The 19,498-nt window shown below is 45.3% G+C and overlaps 1 protein-coding gene across 7 annotated transcripts in view; it reads right to left on the reverse strand.

The window, feature by feature from the left end:
• LOC139045273 (protein phosphatase 1L-like) overlaps nt 1-14,873 on the reverse strand; it is a 231,728-nt gene extending 216,855 nt beyond the window's left edge. For 2 of the 7 annotated variants that reach the window (XM_070509633.1, XM_070509635.1), the window contains exon 1: nt 11,770-14,866. In XM_070509633.1, the coding sequence (XP_070365734.1) occupies nt 11,770-12,153 (384 nt within the window). In that variant the 5' untranslated portion in view covers nt 12,154-14,866. Of the gene's footprint in view, nt 1-11,769 lie in introns of all 7 variants that reach the window. The other 5 variants (XR_011503319.1, XM_070509636.1, XM_070509634.1 and 2 more) reach the window with 5 other exon arrangements.
• Nucleotides 14,874-19,498: the final 4,625 nt, after the last annotated feature.

Below are 19,498 nucleotides of genomic sequence, written 5' to 3' on the forward strand. Positions count from 1 at the left end.
AGATGTTTTGCCTGTAGTTCAGACAAATGCTTCCCGGACATTTCCATGAGATGGCTCTAGTGATGATAGTTTTTTCCCAAAGAAGACAAGACAGATTTGGTTCTTCCTTTCACGTGATCAATGCACGCTCATCTCCATTATGTTCTAGTCCATCCTCGTGATCATTAATTCTCTATATTACTATATCTTGAATATCCTTTCTTCTTTGGCTCTTACTTTAGCACTGGTTTCCATTTTTCCTTATATCAGCAAGGAAACTTTAGCCCTATTATCCATAAACTGAAGCCACCTCATAGTCCCCTCATGTCAAGCTTTTTAACTAATCTCAAATACAGGAACATGATAACACTCATTATCAATGAGAATTCAGAACACTGTTCTGTTCTAGTTAATGAAGTGAGGCAGAAAACAAAAAGTCTAACTATTTAGAAAGGAGGAGACAAAATCACATTATTTGTACACAACATGATAGCATATCTTTAAAAAAAAAAAAAGTAGAGAAAGACTGAATCGCCAGAAAAGCTACTAAAACTAAATGGGAATTCAGTCAGTAAGCACTGTTATAGTCTGCCAATAATGAGTGAGGAAAACATAATGAAAAGATGCCCTCATTTTCATCCACTTACAGCACCAGCAGCAGGACAAGTACTTCATCCTCACACGCAGAATCTACTCCAAGTGCGTTCACTTGGCCCACAGAAAAATCCGAAGACTGTAACATCCTCCCCCTCCCACTGTAGCCTAGACCACTGCCAGGCTGTCCCCCTCCAAAACGGGTACAAAAATTCTGAACCTTCCAGGAATCTCTTCTCTTTGGCCTGGAGGAGATTTGAATCTTTTAAAACAAAATAATAGAACTTAAGATACGCAGGGGCCGGCCCTGTGGCCAAGTGCTTAAAGCTCCGTGCGCTCCGCTGCAGCGGCTCAGGGTTCGTGGATTCGGATCCCAGGTGTGGACCTGCTCCACTCATCAGCCAAGCAGTGGAGACATCCCACATACAAAGTAGAGGAAGACTGGCACAGATGTCAGCTCAGAGCTAATCTTCCTCGGGCAAAAAATAAAGGAGAAGGATTGGCAACAGATGTGAGGTCAGGATGAATCTTCCTCAAAAAAAAACTTATGATATGTAAACATTAAGAAATAAAACTCCTTCTAAATTTGACCAGCAAATTCATTGTCTAAAACAAGAAGATAGTAAAATCAAAATGAATAGCCAACAAAAGAACTGCCATGACACTCCCACATTCATCAGTAGCATTAGCTGTGCTGAAAACTGACTTAGAGAGAGAGAAAAACCACACGCTGTTGTTCTCAAACACTCAGGCCCCTGCTCGTGCTAGTTTACACAGAACTGAGAGAAAACCTGAGTGAGAAAACTACCTACTAATAGCTTCTTAAAACTTGTTGGGACCCTAAAAAACCAAATTTACATCTCAGCTCCTAGGCAAAGTCATCTCTAAGCCAATCCAAAAATAAGATGGTTTACTCTTTTCTACAACCTTGTTAAGCTAATTTTTCCCCATGTCAGTGGTATATACTTTACAGCAACATTCTTCAACGGAGTTGCTAATGTGCAGACAAGAAATGTTCCAGGCCATCTTCTCTGAACTCCCTTCCCACCTGTGTGGCCCACCCAAAAACCATTCCTCATCTTCCTAGCTAGCTCCTGGGCTGTCGTGACCTCCAGAGAAGGCTAGACTCCTCCCCAGCCCAGGGTGAATTACGTTGGGTCAGAGTTCATCACAGTGATGGTATTTCCATGACCAAGCCACTGGTTTAGGCATGGACACAATTCTGGCCTGGGAGATGGGAGGGGTAGTTTCTGGAAAGTTTTCCTCAGGCTTTAAGAACACAGAACGGGTACAGTCTCTTTTTCACGGCTCTGGATGTGTAGTTACATAAAGACTTGAAGTCACTGAGCTGCTGGACCAACCAGCCTTGGAAACTCCCACTTCAAGACCTTTTGTTATGTGAGATAAGAAATGCCCCCGGTGTTCAAGCTGCTTCTGTTGAGTTTTCTGTCACTTACTCCCAAAAGCTTCCAAATAAAGCACCATCTAGTCTTCTAGCTAGTATTACTCCACCTGTAGAAGAAGCCTCTGACAGCGGACAGAAAAGACAAAGTCAACCAATCTGTAAAACTGGAAGAGGATCTGTCCTTTACGGCCAAACTAGCTCTTCACAAAGAGGAGCTATTATTGATCATCTGGAAACTATTCTGTCTTTGGTAGCAATTACCCCCTCTCTCCTTTTTTTGAGATGAGTGCTTCTCCCATAAATCGAATGTCCTTATTTAATATGGGGGGAGGCAGGGAAGAGATTTTGATTACTATAATCTTACTAATTTACAAACAGTAACAACCTAATCCTAATTTATCTCTATTGAGACCAGACTAAGAAATAGGCCTAAATCAAAGGGACCTAGTTCACACATAAAGATGAATTCCCTGAAAGAAAGGACTATGGAGAAAAAATTCTCCAGGGACAACGTGGAATCTCCTCGATGAAAGCCTGTAGAAACAGAAGATTCATGCAGCTGTGAAGCCTTAGGCACTATACTTGGATCATACGGCAATTCAAGATCCCTGCCACGCTGATCTAAAGAGAACATTTATCTTCTTTCTAAACAGAAATGTAGAAAAACATCTAAGTGTCAAAATAAAAGCAAAAACTTCTTAATCTCAAACTCTACGACAATTATATATACTTATGCAAACCATTTCCTATGGCAAATCCACCCCATTACTCTAGGGAGCAAAAAAGGCAAACAGTATGACCAAAACTCCTACTATGTCTCAATTCCCGGCAAATCCTGACAGTGTCAGGAAGTGCCTTATTCAGCCAGAAAATGTCCAGTGACTAATTTAACTGAAAGGTAATTTATTTAATTAAAAAGAGAAATGGAAGCACTTACTGGATTAAAAAAGAAATGGTATATATACTTATCAGAATCAAACAGTTTCCGCCCTATGGCAATTCCATAACTAAGGGAATACACCTTTTTAAACGTTTTTAGATTAAAAACTTTACTGTCCAAGAGTAGTGCTGACTATAGACTGTCCTGTTAAAAATAGTTTGAAATATTTAAGATTTATGGCTCCAGGGCACTAAATCCCCACTCACATTTATAATGACCAAAACGTAGAAGATGAACATTGAAAAGCAACTGCAAATAAGTGTTCATTCTCCAGGGAAGTCGTAAGGTTTGCCGACATGATGTGCAATGGATAACTGGTCTTCGGTTCAGCAACTAAGACATAAATTATGTGTCAGCTGCTCACACAGGCGCAGGACAAGGAGGGCAGTGATGGTATGGGAAAGAACATGAGTCTCAGAAATACAGCCTACTGCTATCGTCCCTTTCCCGCTTGTACACATTACATTAAGGCACCCTTTCCAAGTGATTACAGACCCAGAGATGCCTAGCCTGGGGAGCAGACAGTTCTTCTGCACACGTTAGGAAATGGAGACTCTCTCTGGTATCGCTGTACAATGCACATCTTGCACCATCATACGTAGTGGCCCCAAACTCACCTTCCGGAGCCCCGTGCCCGGCAGCAGACGGGAACTCCCAGGTCTTTTAGGAATGGGGGAAAGGAAGTCTCATTCTTAACAAATTCAACCACCAAAGCCCTCCCTCATTCTAGAAAAGTTGGAGGCAGCAAAGGTTCCATTAAATTGGGCCCTACTTCTCACTAAACAGAGAAAGAAAGAATTCTCCAGCGAGATCAAGGAGTCAAGATTTATAGGTTTGTTGCTCAGATGGAAAGTAAATCTTCACTTTTACAGCAAGGCTTTTTACAGCACAGACTTCAACTTTATTGAGAGGATATTAATATATCTGTATTATGACTTTTATGATTATTCACTTAAAATGCTTTGTATTTTTCAAAGGAGGGCCTATAACTATAAAAGAAGCTATAAAAGGTACAATGTGCCATTAATGATTTTTTTAAATGATGGCTTTATTTGTTTTTTATTTGTTTATTTAAACTTTGCCTTTGAAGATTTATATGAAAAACAGATTATAACTGGGGCCAGCCCAGTGGTGTAGTGGTTAAGTTCTTGTGCTCCACTTCGGTGGCCCGTGGATTGTGGGTTTGGATCCCAGCCACAGCCCTACACACCGCTCAGCAAACCATGCCGTGGTGGCATCCCACATACAAAATAGAGGCAGACTGGCACAGATGTTAGCTCAGGGCCAATCTTCCTCACACACACACAAAAATATTATAACTAACCATCACCAAAGCTTGAACTTGACTTAGGTTAATTGAGGGAATAACGTAATAAGTAGTCTTCTGGAATAGAAATACAAGACTAGCATCTACTAAATAGACCAACTCAGTATTACAAACGAATGAGAAAATATTTTGCTGTTTAAAACTGGCAATCATTTATATATTAGGAAATTATTTTGGTCCTCAAAAAAAAAACTGCTTCAGCATAAAAGAAATTATACAAGTACATACATACCCCTACATACTTGTCCTAAAGTCAAGCCTTTGGTACTTAGAAGTAAAATAAAACATAAATCACTATTGCTTATTGAGAATGGCTATGTTAATGCCACTCTAAGTTCTATGCAAGCCTTTCAGGAGCCAACAGGCAAAAATGTTAGAGATTCTCTGTAGCGGGACGGAGATTCTGCCAGCGAACAAGGGGAGTGGGTGAGAACAGCTGTTTGAATGTGACTCACCGTCTGCTCTGACTTCTGACCCCACTATGTTTTTAACTGCAGGACTTTCTTAAGTAATTGCGAGATCCACCGACTAAGGTTTCCAGCATAGAGTTTTCAAGACCACCACCACATGTCGCAGGGACACAACCATCAGAATCAAACAAGAAACTCCCAGTCCTACTGAGCAACATGAGAAGACCAGGCAGCGTGCACCTAACAAGGCCGTGCACGCTTCATGACTCAGACGATGAGATCTGAGAGCTTCAACCAGAAACTGATAGCACACGCTCTGGAGACAGGCGGCTCCAAGTCTGAATCCCAGTTTCAAAGCCTCCTTTCACCACCTGTGAGCTGTGAGAGATCCTGGGTAAATCACTTCACCTCTCAGTGCCCTCATTTCTACAGAGATACAATGGGGACAACATGGCACCTACCTCAAAAGCTGTTACGACAATGAAAATTAGGTGATATATATCAAGTACTTGGAAACACTGCCTGGCATTTTATACATAGTCGATAAATGTCAGCCATTATTATTATTACCAGTAATAGTGGTTTCTTTACTTCTCCTCCAATCCAGAAATCCCACTTCTGGAAATCTACCCTGGAGAAATAATCCAAACTACAGTAGAGGCACAAAAATACTTAGTACCATGTTATTTACAATGGTGAAAAGTTAGAGAAACCTAAATGTACACTAATAAGGAAGCAATTGAGACATTTATCCAATATCCATCCAGCAAAATATTAGTCCGTAACTAAGAATACATTAGAAACACAGTAAAGAATTATGGAGCAAAATGGCTATGTGTTTATACAATTACACAAAGCGAAAAGAGCCAAAATTTAAAACTATATGTACATCATTATAACAATGTAAAATTATACTTAAAATGCATACTAAAAAAACTTAAGCAAGTAATACACCAAAATCATCACAGTGGATGTGAAGATAATATTTGGGGTGAATTTTTTTCTTTCCTGTACTATCACATAGTCATATTACTTTTATAATTTTCAGCTTATTTTTAAATGTTTAACTTGCTACAGACTTATTTTAATACTAATTAAATAGGGTTAGGAAAATGGTAACAAAAGTTAAACCACAAATACATTACTGAAGTGGTTAAGAATCAAAGTAGAAATTAAGAATAAAACAAGTGCTTGAAATATTAACAATCAAAATAAAAATATTATTTAAAAAACTGAGTCCCTAATGAGTTATCCAGTATTTAAACTGGACAGAGTCCAGGGACCCCTTACATCTGAGACTGAATGATATACATATTTTTTATTGTAAAATGACTGTCAGGGAAACGAAATGATTTAAGAGAAATGAAGACATTGCACTGTTTTTTAGTCTTGGAAAAGCTATCTCCTGTAACAAAACCTAAATTAGTCTCGGTAACAAAGTAACATAGTAATAAATGCCTTTCCATTGAATAAATCAGACCTTATATATAACATATCTTTTCATTGTTTTAAAATGAGTCCATTTAGATAAGGTATGACAGAAATAACGTTTTACAAATTGGGGAGGAAATGGTCGATGAACATTTTATGAATTCCAGAAAATATCTAAATAGAAGGGAGGAAGGAAACAAATTTCTAGCCAAACTCACTATTGTCCAAATCTGTTAGCTCAGGGCTAATCTTCCTCACCAAAAAAAACAGGGGGGGTGGGGGGGTGGGGCGGGCTCATCTCTCCAAGTAGATGGAATGCTCCCTGAGGGCAGAGAATGCACTGCTTGATCTTCAGGCATCAGAGAGAGTTTAACAGTTTTCCACACGTGGCAGACTATATAGAAAATGCTGGTTTAACTGAACTGAACATCTAAATAATCCGTTCAGAAGAGGCACCAAGGTCAGCAGTCAGCTCAAAAAGGTACCTAAACACAGGATGGGGGCAAGGGGAGGGGGCTTATTAAGGGGGAAGTGCTCCTTGCCTTTTGGCAGAAATCTTAATGTGCCACTTTAAACCAAAATAATGTGAATTTTCTCTTAAACCATAAGGCATTTGTCCATAGTAAATCCACAGGCCTCTTGTACATCAGTAGTGTGGGAACCCAACATTTACTAAGAGCAGCTGTAACGCCTGAGAGCAGATCACTCATTGTGCCACTCGTTATTTATTTATTCAGAACTATATCTAACTTCAGAAAGGATCCAGTGAAACGTACATAAGTACATATACCACAACAAGATAAAATGACATACCTAAGAGGAGAAAGAGAAAAATGGGACAAAAGAAAGCTGAATGCAGGAAAGAGAGGCTGTCCTGGGAGTAGGTTCATGCACCAAATTAATGTATTCTATAAAATTCTGCACATTTGCTCCAGGAAGGTCAGAGGTTTGGCTCTAAGAATTCTAGCAGCCAACAAAAACAGGACGATCCAATCAGTTACACGAGTCAGCATCTTAAGATAAAAATAAAAGCTATCAGAGAACTCTCTCCCCCTTGGTCTTCATAAGAGGAAACTACATCGTGTAACAAATCAAATACTCAACGACATCCTTGCAGCTGACTTGTCACAGCTTCGAAAGACCATCCCTCATAATGACCCTCCCAGGCACATGACAGCACACAAGTCAAATCAACGCAAATGATGAAGAGGAAGGCAACCCACCCAAGGAAAGGGTCCACTACACAGCCCCTGCAGGTCTAGCTTTATCAGAAACAGATTTCATTCCACCTAGACTAACCTAAAATCCAGAGGCTTCATGCATCCACTTACCTTGAAATTATAGACAAAACTTGATGCACAAGTCCATTTCTCGGAGGGATACGTTTGTAGTTTCATAACATCCTCAGAGAAGCATGACTCAAGAAAGGATAAGAGCCCCTGATCTACAGCACTAGACTGTGTGCATCCTTCAGGCATCCCTCCACAAGCACTTTCTCTTCGGAGATTTGGAGAACTGCTGAGCCTCAAGACCGCAGCTCCTGACAAGCATCTGATGGGTGCTCCTCTCTGATGTGAATGTGGAACTCTGAGCTTAACCACTGGCGAGGCTGTGTCTCAGCCGTACAAGACAATGATACGTGACCTTTCATACCATAATGCCCACAAGCACATGGAGCACCTAATAATCTGCTCTTCTGGGCAGCTTTCCACTATAAGCATTCACAAAGTTACCTCAAAGGACTGGTGATATTTCCTCTAGATAACATAAAAAGTAAAAACAAAAACCCATCTTTTGCTTGCAGATAAAAATTACAGATAAGCACAAAAAAATCATTTTCCTACATAAACATTATTTTTTAATTTTAAAGATAACCTTCCCACGTCAGTTGATACAATTTGAGCCATGTTCTTTTTTGCCTTTTTGTTGTCTTCATCTTTTGCTATACCGCAACACAAGCACTGCCATAGCCTTAGACACACACACACACACACACACAGTCGACCATCCACCCATAGTATCGTGGTTAGAATGTCTCAAGGGCCCAAGGCCATCAAGTGAGGAAGCTGGCCTGTAGGGCCACCGAGACAAGGCCCTTTAAGATCTCACCCATCTAGAAGTCACAGGCATCCAGAATCTGGTCCTCAGCATAACAAGGCCAAAGACATATCTTTATCAAACATACACACTTGAGTAGACTCAAGAGAACTAACTCATCCTAACCCAACTAGAAGGGACTGAAATGCAAATGAGAATACCAATTTACTAACTAATCAAAGAGAATATCCCTTCTCACTAATCAGAAAATTCACATCTGAAGCCACAACGCTGCTTGCCTAATGCTAGGATACGAGGTATCCTGGATTGATAGTCAATTCACCACAAGTTAGACCAAAGAGAGACAGAGAGTTTGGGGAACACCCAATGAATTATCCAACCTACACCTTTTTAGGGACCAGAGTTGTCCCTTTCACATGCAGGTCTCCTTCCCTTGGACATCATCGCCCTAACACTGCAGGCTTCTTGGTCTGCAGGCTTCTTGGTCTGCAAGCTTTCTTCCTCCACATCCTTCTCTCCATTAGGAACTTCTCTAGAGAGGGTACAATACAACTGATGAGGGTGTGCCGTACATGCATCATTAGCCTTGTTTCAGATCAAAATCTCCCAAATAAAGTTGCTCAAGCAACCCACCCGAGGCCACAGCTGGATAAGGCAGAGCAGAGATTCAAAGCCAGATCTCAAGCCCAAGCCCCCTTTCGAGCTTGCAGTAAATGACTGCTTTCAAGTGTCTTCCCATGGCTTCCACCTCCCAGCCTGATTGAAATGCCCCTCCTCAGGGTCCCCTAACACCCCAAGCACCCCATGGCACTAAGTGCTCGTACACAAATCTCTCTCTCACTACACTGAAACGTTCTGAGGACGGGGATCATAGCTCACTCATCTCTGTATCCCTCGTGTGCTATCCATCTATCCAGATAAATATGCAAACTAACTTGTCAGTGGTTTAATATGAAGGGCACCAAACTGAAGGCCTTGAACTAGCTGTGTAGGCTTAGGAAGGTCACAACTTCTCCAGCCATCAACAAACATCTCATCTAAAACATGGGATGAAATGGATATATGAGGCGGCTTAGGTCCCTTCTGGATCTAAAAAGCACTAGCACTATAGACGGGCCCTGGTTTTTTATAGCCTATCTCAGCAGTTTGAATTATTAGAAATAAGTTAACCTCGGTGGTCTTCTGTACCACTCAACAGAAGCATATACATAAATAATAGTTCAGAAAAAGATTCCTCTTTTCTGAAAGGAGATAACTATCATTTACACCAAAATCAAACAGTGGCACAGTCCTCTGGTGACTGTTCAAGGAGCTGAACACCACAAAAGGCAAGAATTTGACGGTGGGATTTTCTTTGAATAAAAGAAAAATCAGGAGAGAAATTAGCACCTAATATTCTTTGTTATTATCATATTCCCAATAGCAACTAACTCACTCCTTTTTACAGCACTTTCCTTATTTTGCTCTAAAACAAAGCCAAAATGAATGAACTGGCTCCATACTGCAGGAGGTCAGAAATAGAACAATTACTTTATTCTTAAGGGTACTGATGATATTAATTATTTTGCAAACAACAGGCTTTCTAATGTAAGGCACAACGGAAAGCATTTCATAGTTTGGCTAACAATCATCATCTTCTTGTTTAGCATTTAAAAACTTAATGAAAAGCCCTGTACATGTAAAATACTCCTGGTTAAATAAGAGCATTTATCATGTCCCTTTTCTGGATGGTATATTTACTGGAGAATAGTACTGGAAATTTTTCAACCTGAAATCTGCTTGGGTCTGTAACTTTCAGGTTTTAGAATATCAACTTAATGGAAAACTTAAAATACCCATTCACTTACACGTGCGGGCTCAAAACATGTCAATATAGCACAGCCAAACAAGTACAACCCAAAGTTCCACAACATTAACAGTATATCCAGACCTTTCAATTAAACACAAAACTGTGCTAAGGCCAGAAGCAGACTATCATCTGCCAACAACTTTAATGTAAAACGTATACAGTAAATATAAGCTTTGCTGAATGGTTTACGACAGTCCAGGCACATAAAATGAAAATACGCACATTCTAACTCAAACCAAGGAAACAAATCAGTCATTATACTGGCGACCTCATCATTAAGGTGTGTCTTCCTCAAGTACACAGCATGTCTGTCAATCAAGTTCACATCCTCCTCCTCCTGTGACAGGAAAGGAAGCTCACACTACACCAGAGGCTGCGAATCACAACCAGCAAGAAACCCTGAGTAGCAAAGCCAGAATACAGAAAGGGCTGGGGCGGGCGGAAACAGGAGAAACTGACTTCAGCTCTACCAAATACACTTTCCAACTAAGTTTGTCACTTCTGGCAAAGCTGGTTCTACAAGGCAGGAAAACACACTGTCCTGGAAAGAGGAGCAGAGCAATGGGTGAAGTCATTTTGCATCGAAGATGCAGATAAGCTAACCAATTGAAAGCTTTCTCAACGTCCACCCAAAACAAAGACTGAAGAACAAGCAAGCCCTTGAAAAGGAGTGACATGCCCTACCACCCATCCAGACGCCAGAAGGGCAAAGAAGAGAAGTGGGGGAAAAGTTGGATGGGAGCATGGGGGTGTGGGGGAGGGGGAAATGGCGAAGGAGGGCGAACATGAGTAAGAAATTATGCTGCAGAAAAACAAAAAAAAAAGGATTCAGCAATAAACTGTCACAAACTGCCAAACTGAGAGAGATGGGGCCGGCCTGGGGCTCTGTGGAGCGCCGCGCTGCGGCCACCTGTGCCACTCACCCCGCCTGAGCCCATGCCCCAGGACCAGAGCCAAGCCCCGCCTCGACCTCCAGGAAATCCGAGCCCCGCGCACAACCAGGGCGCCACAGAAATGCGGGAGAGAGACCTGACTCGGCCTCTACCTTCGCCTCTGGCTCCGAGACAACCCCCAAATAAAGGGGTTTAGCAGCAAGGACACCTCTTCGTGCTCACGCCGGCCAGGGCGTGGGGGTGAGATCCGACCGCCGCCACCCCTGCAAAGGCCGGAGGCAGCTCGGTCCCTCTCCCCGATCCAGCCAACGCGGGCGGCCGGCTGTCACCTGGCCGCACTGCACCCGCCAAGTTAATGGAGCCGGGAAGCAGCGCAGAGACGCCCCTCGGGCGCCTCCTCGGGGAGCAGGCACGGCACGGAGTCCCAGCTCCTTCACCCACCCTGACTCGCCTCTGAAGATTCTGTCCCTTTCCCCAACGAAGCATCACAGACACTTTCTTCAGTCTTTGTGCGCAGCTCAGCCCAAACCTCAGAACCGAAGCTCTGAGGTCCCGGGCCAAAGGCCACCCCAGAAACCACTCACTCTTCCCGCGAAGCCCGCACGGACACCGCTGGGCTCCGGCCCTGGGGAACCTCACAAGTCACGAGGCACGAACCCGGCTGTGGACGGCCCTCCCTCCCGCAAACGGGATCCAGCCGTGTTTTGGGCAACTTGAGCCGCATTTGAACGAGCGGCCTTGTCCAGCCGGCACCAGGTCATCACCACGCCCCTCGCACCCAGGTCCTACCCCGCGGCGCAGGCAACGTCCTGGTGTACACACACACACACACACACACTCACACAAGCACACCCTGTCAAACAAAGCCCCGGAGAACTCCTACCTCGCCCCCGTGCCCGTCGAAGATCCCGAAGATGGACGGGTGCGACTTGTTGGCCAGGTCCGTGAGAACTTCGAAGCGGTCCTCCATGTGGTCTCTCCGGCCCTGGATGGAATACACCGCCACGTTGTGGCTCTTGAACTCCCAGGTCTTGGAGAACTCCGCCTCCAGCACGTCCAGCCCCCCGAGCCGCTCGTTCTGCACCATCTCGGCCACCTTGCCCTTGACCATCTTCACGGCGTCCCGGCTGGACTTGACGATGGTCTTCACCTCGTCCGTGTGGAAGAAGTAACTCCACAGAGCCAAGCTGATGCACAGCAAGAAGAGCGTCTCGGGTCTCAGCAAGAAGTAGCGCATGAGGCGACCCAGCAGAGACAGCAAAGTCATTGTATCCTCGCTAGAGCCCGACCACCAGCACGCGCGCGCCCCAAAGGCTCGCCGGTCCGGAGCGCGGGGGGACGGCCCGCGGGACGGGCAGCAGGAGGCTGCGGAGCCGGGCGAGGGGCGGACGCCGACGGCTCGGCGCGGCCCGGAGAGCAGAAGCGGCCTCCCTTTTGTCTCCCGGCCTCGCGGCCCAAGGCCCGCGCCCGCCGCCCGTTCCGCCTCCCCTTCCTGCGCCCCTTTGTGAGGCGGCGGCGGCAATCAAGCGAAAGTTGCGCCGGGAGGCTCTGCCGCGGCGGGCGGGAGAGTCCAGGGGCGCCGGCGCGCGCACGGCCCCTCCGCGGGCCCCTCGCCGCTCGCGGAGCGGTCAGCAGGTGAGGCGGCGCGGGGCGCGAGAGCCGGCGGTGAGCGAGGCGAGTCCCCTCGGCCGCCGCTGTAAGGGAGCGCGGAGCCGCGAGCCAGCCGATCGCTTCAGACGGCAGTCCCCTGAGAAAAAAAGTTTTGCGGGAGCCTGGGCAGAGGCGGGGGTCCGCGGAGCCCGGCGACGCATCACGACGGGCGCGGAGCCGCAGGCGGCCGGCGGCTCTGCGTGCCTCTCCCGGCAGCTCGCGCTCCGCTCGGCTTGACTCGGCTCGGCGTCGCCCGCGCGCCCGCTCCTCGGCCCGGCTCGCGCTCGCCCCGCCCCCGCGCTCGCCCCGCCCCCGCAGCCGGGACTCCAGGCCCCGGGTCTCCGGGCGAGCTGTCAGAGGCCAGGGAGCCTCGGCGGCGGACGGCGCGCACGCAGCCCCGGGCGGCCCAGCGAAGCGAGGGCGAGGCGAGGGGCGCGTCCACGGCCGAGCTCGAGCGGACGCTGGTTCCTCCTCCCGCGCGGGCTCCCGGGACAATACGACACTGACCCTGGTCGTCGTCACGCTCCTTGCCCGGGAGCCGCTGCCGCCGCCGGCTGGAAAGCAGAGGTCCGGCCTGAGCGCCCCCCCCCCCCCCCCCCCCCCCCCGGCAGGCCGCGCGGTAGCGCCGTCCCCGCGTAGCCCGCATAATGCAAGCGAGAAGGGACGCAGGTCTGCCGCCTCGCAAAGCGGGGCGGAGCGGGCCGGCCGCTGGGGTTCGGTGGCGGGGGCCTGCCCGGATCCCCCGAGGCGAGGAGGATCGGGGCCTCGCAGCCTCCTCGCGACGGGCCAAGACCCTCTGGAGGAGGACAGCAAGTGAGGACTGGGGCGCCTGGAGGTCGCTAAGATTCTCGCCCCCGGAGAGCGAGGAGGGGCTGCCTCTGCGAGCTGCCGCCCGCGAGCAGGGGACTCTGGCACGGAGGCTCCCCTGGGCGCTGCCCTTCCCCGGAGGGACAGGGAGCCTCCCAGCGTGGCCGGCGCGGCCAGTCTTCCTCAGCAAAAAGAGGAGGATTGGCGGCAGATGTTAGCTCAGGTCTAATCTTCCTCAAAATAAATAAATAATTACAGAGATAGATCAAGAATAGTTGTTTTCCGAATAAAATTTTTATACCATTGCACCAAGTGTTTACATAAACCCAACTTATCCTAAGAATCTTGCATCTGATTGCCCTAGGCTTCTCTAGGAGAATCTTCAAACAAGCTTCCTAAATTATAATCTTAATCTAAATCATCACCTAAATTTTTTTATCCTAATTAACACACATCAACATTCTAGCTAATTTATAATATGAAACATTGTGAATAGTTGAATAATCCTGCTTAAAACCCTTAAATGACTTCTCATTGCTCTTAGAATAAAGACAAAAGTCTTAGCTATGGCCTTCCTCTCCTTCTCAGCCTTATTCCACGCCCCCTGCTCCCTCAGCCCACCCACTTCAGCCACATTTGCCTCCTCACACTTCCTGTAAAGCATCAAGCTCCCGCTTGCCTCGGGCCTTTCTTCCTGCAGTTCCGTTTAGCTGGAACGCTGGCCTTCCCAGGCCCACTCTCCCACCCACACTCCTAACTGGTGTGCCTCAGGCCTCAGCCCACACATCCTCTCCTAGAGCCTTCCCGACTCTGCAACCTGAGTCAGCTGCCTCTTGCCCCGCCTCATGGCAACGTGTACTTTTACTTCAGAGTGCTCATCAAAGTTGTAAACACATATTTTTTGTGAGTTTTTACAAATTAACATCTGTTTCCCCCCACTCTCACTATGATTTATATGCTCCATGAGGGCAGGAATGTGTCTGTTTTGTCCTCCATGGTAACTCCACCACCTAACACACTGCCTTGCACACAGTAGGCATACTGTAAATGTCTGTTCATGAATGAATGAAGTTATTCTGAAATCATTATTTCAGCCCAACTCCAATTTTCTCTACTATTGCTGGTGATAAATGAAACACATTAATGTGCCTTTGAATCCCAGATAACAATAAAAAAAAAGAAATCAAAGAATAGCTCACCCATTGGTTAGTTGAAAATTGATTTTACTAACAGATGGAAAACATCAAAGGCCATTCAGATGCTTTTACTTTTTTTTTACATCTTTGCTCATCTTCTCTTAAGATTATATTTTCATTACAAAGGGAAATTCTTTGCAAGAGCAAACATCTTTTCAAAATGAGTGTCCTGTGTCCATTTTTCTACTAAGATATTTGTCTTTACTTCTACAGTGTAAAAGGTTTTTAATATATTAAGGCTATCATTCCAGTTGTGAAGATATTTCCCATCTTGTCATTTACCTTTCTATTGTTTACAATGCTTTGAAATATAAGGAGCTTTATTTGATTTCATTTTTGTTGTTTATATTTTCTTTTTATAAGGCGAATTCTATCTTTTCCTTCAAAATTTGTGCTGTTTATGTCATGCTTAGAATGGGCAAGTAAGCTTTTTATTCCTCCATGCACAGCAGAATCTGCAATGCACCCAGGGTACTTTTCTCCAGCTATTTTTCCCACCACCCCCAAGACAATGTAGAGTATAACTCATTCATTTACTCATTCCTCTATTTATAACTTTGTCATTTATTGGGCACCAGGAACCAGGAAAACTGACACAATGCCTATCTTCATGGAGCCTGTAGTGAGAAGAACCAATCATAAATATACTACAAATAGACAAATGTCATTAACAAAGGCATACGCGTACAGTATTAATTCCTGTGGTGAACTTGCTGATTGTAAAGTCACGCTTAAGGGGCTGAGGGCCCTTCTATAATGGAAGGAATTGCCATTCTCGGGTTGGCCCTCCCTCTTCCAGAGTTCACTACTTCCACCATGTTGATCTCTTGTCACGTCCACCCCAAATCACAAGCCCATCTCCACCACTCAAGTTATTTAACCTTTTTGTACTTTGATTTTCTCATCAGTAAAATAGATATACTTATCACACCTAATCTATAGGTCATTTTAAGGATTACAGGAGCTAATATACATGAAGCGCTTAGAAGAGTGCCTGGCACATAGTAAGCACCCAATAGAAGTGAATTATTATTAGTTGAAGGGCGTGAATAGATACAATAAGTTTACAGGCAACTCATAAATACAGAGCAGGGTATGATAAGACCCTGCCTGACAGAAGACCCATGAGGATTCTGAGGAGGAGGCAATCGTACCTGGTTAGAGGGATCAGGAAGGCCTCGTGAAGGGGGGATGGGGCATTTGGGATGGCAGGGTTTGGACGTGCAGAAAAAGGGGGGTAGGACTGGGGGTATAGACTTCCAGAAGGAAGGAATGGCACTCATTCTGTTTGCTCACTGTGTTTCAAAAAGAGGAAAGCTTAGAGGACTAGCAGGAGGGAAAGCAGGATTGGTCCCATGGCACTGTATTTCGAAGAGCTTTGAATAATAAGTTTATATTACTTCATTGGTCATACAGAGAGGCTGGCAGTTTTCAAAAGGGGAACAGTAGCAAGATCGGAATCTGGTTACTAGAATGTGATTAAATCTACTCAAATCCATCATGGTAATAGGAAACGTTTCCTCAGAACTTACACATTGTATTTGCACACCCATGTTCATAGCAGCACTATTGACGAGAGCCAAGAGGTGGAAGCAACCCGCATGTCCATTGACGAATGAAGGGACAAATAAAATGTGGTATATACATAACACGATGGAATATTATTCAGCTTTAAAAAGAAAGGAAATACTGTCACATGCTGCGACATGGATGAACCTGGAGGACGTTACACTAAGTGGAATAAGCCAGTCACAGAAAGACAAACACTGTATGATTCCACTTACACTATGCGGTATCTCGAGTAGTCAAATTCCTAGAAACATAAAGTAGAATGGTGATTGTCAGGGGCTGTGGGAGGGGTTAATGGGGGGTTGTTCTTTAATGGGTATAGTGTGTCAACTTTGCAAGGTGGAAAAGTTCTGGAGATTCGTTGCACAACAATGTAAACACTCTCAACCTAATGAACTGAACGCTTAAAAATAGTTAAGCTGGTAAATTTTATGTTTTTTACCAGAATAATAAAAATAAAATGTAGATTTGCTGCTGGTGACTTCAGCTTTTGCCACTAATAAGCTGATTTGGAGTCGTTTTTGAAAGGAGAGTCAGCCTTATCAACGTTCATTTAGGAATCAATAGTGTCAGGTACCTCTTTTCCCCAGTTGTCCTTTGAAACGGGCTCATCACAGCTGGACTTGGTGGCCCCACAGTCACAGTCCTTGGGAAGGTGACTGCAAACCAATGCGACTTTAGAGCCAGAGTATCTAGAATGACATTAAGAAACAGTAGGTCTCAGAGGTTGGGACAGCCACAACATGAAGTGACTGCATTTAGGACACATGCTGAAATCCTGGGTACACTTCTGGGCGGAGAAGTTGTGAGCAGACATAAAGTAAGTGTGCTTGCTGGGTGAGACCCAGTTAGAAGTTGAAGAAAAGACCTGATTGCAGTGATTATGTGTCTGAATCTAATTTTAAAATATCCTGAACCTTACAACAGAAAAATCCTGTGGTTTGGTAGCTTAAGAAGGGAGTACATTTTTATTTGAGATTCATCCTGTTGACCTTAAAAATAAAACAGCCAATTATTTTACCTTCAAAACAAGTTTACTTGGGAATAGCCAAAGAATAGCAATTCAGGTTATGCATGCTGTGGGAATCACGGCAAATCCAACAAACAAGGGAGAGGGACGTTATTTTATAAAGAAAAAGGAGAAATTTGGGAGGGGTTGTTTTGCAGGAAAGTCCATTGGAGAAAAGCAAGCATTCAACGATGGTTTCTCATGCTGAGTGTTGTTGGGGTAGCCAATTTCTGTTTTGGATACAAGGCACATTTCTTCCTGTAATTAACGAGTCTTTCCTTTTAACAACTTCCGTTGGGGTCTGTAATTGACTATCTTTCCTGTAATTTAGGTCCAGTGGTGTTCCTGGGGGCTCACCCTTCTGGCCTCCTGACTCCATTTTCAATGAGGGTTTCCCTTATCAATCTTCACAGTCCCAAAGAGTAACAGTTACTAAACAATAAAGCCTCGTCATTCACACAGATGATTCTCACCGGGGATGAGGGCGAGGAGGAGAGAAAAGAACATTTATGAGAATTAGATCCGAGGAAGAGGGAGATGTAGTTTGACCAAGCATATTGTTCAAGCTCCCTTTTTAAATGAAATGTGAATGTAACAGGTTGAGTTAAAAAGAAGTAGATCCTTTTAAAAAGAATTGTTTTTTATGTTTTGCTCTTGTAGCCTTGAGAACAAAACAACAAAGTGAAAAGGTAACTTCCCTCCTCCTCTCTTGGGGAGGAAGAGCCTCCAGACCGCGGGCTCTGGGCCTCTGGGTCCCTCACACAGGAGGGCACTGACAGCTCTTCAGTGCTGGGAGCTTATTCCACAGACCACCCCGGCGGTGGTTTGGAAGGTCTGTGCCTGTGGAGAGAAGGGGCCTGGAATGGGGGTGGGATAGAGAGTTTTCAGAGAGGTGGAGCACCAAGGGCTAGGACCCTAGCACCCTGGGGTGGGGGGTGCTGTGTGAATTCCTGAGGATGGAGCACCAGGTTCATGACCTTGGGAGCCCAGGCCAGGCTCAGAGGTCCAAGCTGGGGACAGAGGGAGTGGATGCCACGTCAGGATCGTCTGCTGCCTCAGGGTGCAGCCAAGAGTGAGCTGACCTGGGCCCAAAGCCGGGTGAGCAAGCCCTGCTTCTCTTGCATTCGGGGTTCCTTAAGACCCTGGTTGACAGCGCTGCTCTACAACAGTCATAATCCCCAAGCACGCACTTTCAGAGACCCCATCTTACATCATATAAAAGGTACTGAAATGCACCTGTGTCCCACATTAAATAAAATTTTTGTCCAAAACATTTTTTTGAGTTTTCATAATTTTGCTTCCGAGATTTTTCTATGCCTAACTCATTTAATTTATGTTTGGCTCTAATTTCTGAGGAAAATATTGTGTGTATTGCAAAAATTTGTTTTTTTAAGTTTTTTTATTTTCTCTTTTTCTCCCCGAAGCCCCCCGGTACATGGTTGTGTATATTTAGTTGTGGGTCCTTCTAGTTGTGGCCTGTGGGATGCTGCCTCAGCATGGCCTGATGAGTGGTGCCATGTCCATGCCCAGGATTCGAACTGGTGAAACCCTGGGCCACCGAAGCAGACTGTGTGAACTTAACCACTCGGCCACAGGGCTGGCCCCTAAAAATTTTTTTGAACTGTTTTCGAATTTGACAGGTTTTTTTTTTTTTGAGAAAGATTGGCCCTGAGCTGACATCTGTGTCAATCCCCCTCTATTTTATATGTGGGACGCCTGCCGCAGCGTGGCTTGACATCGGTGCTAGGTCTGCGCCCGGGATGTGAACCTCGGGCCTCCAAGGCGGAGCACACAAACCCAATGGCTCTGACACCGGGCCAGTCCCTGTGGCAGATTTTTAATACTAAATTTAATTACTAATAAATAGGCAACAATAGAACATTTTCTAAAGTTTAATTAAGCATCCATTAATTGTGATTTGGCTAGTTTTTTTGAAATGAGTGGCCTTTTCTCATCTTCAGGTCTAAGAGATTCTCATAGGCCCTGAAAAGCTCATGGGTCCTGGCACTCTGACTCTAGGGTCTACTCGATAAAGTATTCCTGGATGTGTCGCAGGAAAAGGGAAGGGGCTAGAAGGATGACCAACATTCCATCTATTACCAGCCTTGTTGAGTGGAAAGCTGAAATCGCATTTAATTTAGGATGTTCAAGAAATGCAGTATTTCTTGTCTCCAGTGTCGTGGAAGGATCCATGCCTGAGACACACACTGAAGAGAGTAGCTACAGGGGGCACAGCTGTAAAAGTTTGGGAAGCCCTGACCTGGTCAGTCTTATTCCAAGGGTCTTCAGGCAGTACCTAAAAAAGGTGCTAACTGGGAGGGGCTGGCTGTCCTGATGGCCCATGTGAGGTGCCCATACATCAAACTCACCCACTAGTTCCC

The sequence above is a fragment of the Equus asinus genome, chromosome 5, assembly GCF_041296235.1.
Source record: "Equus asinus isolate D_3611 breed Donkey chromosome 5, EquAss-T2T_v2, whole genome shotgun sequence".
Classification (NCBI taxonomy): Eukaryota; Metazoa; Chordata; class Mammalia; order Perissodactyla; family Equidae; genus Equus; species Equus asinus.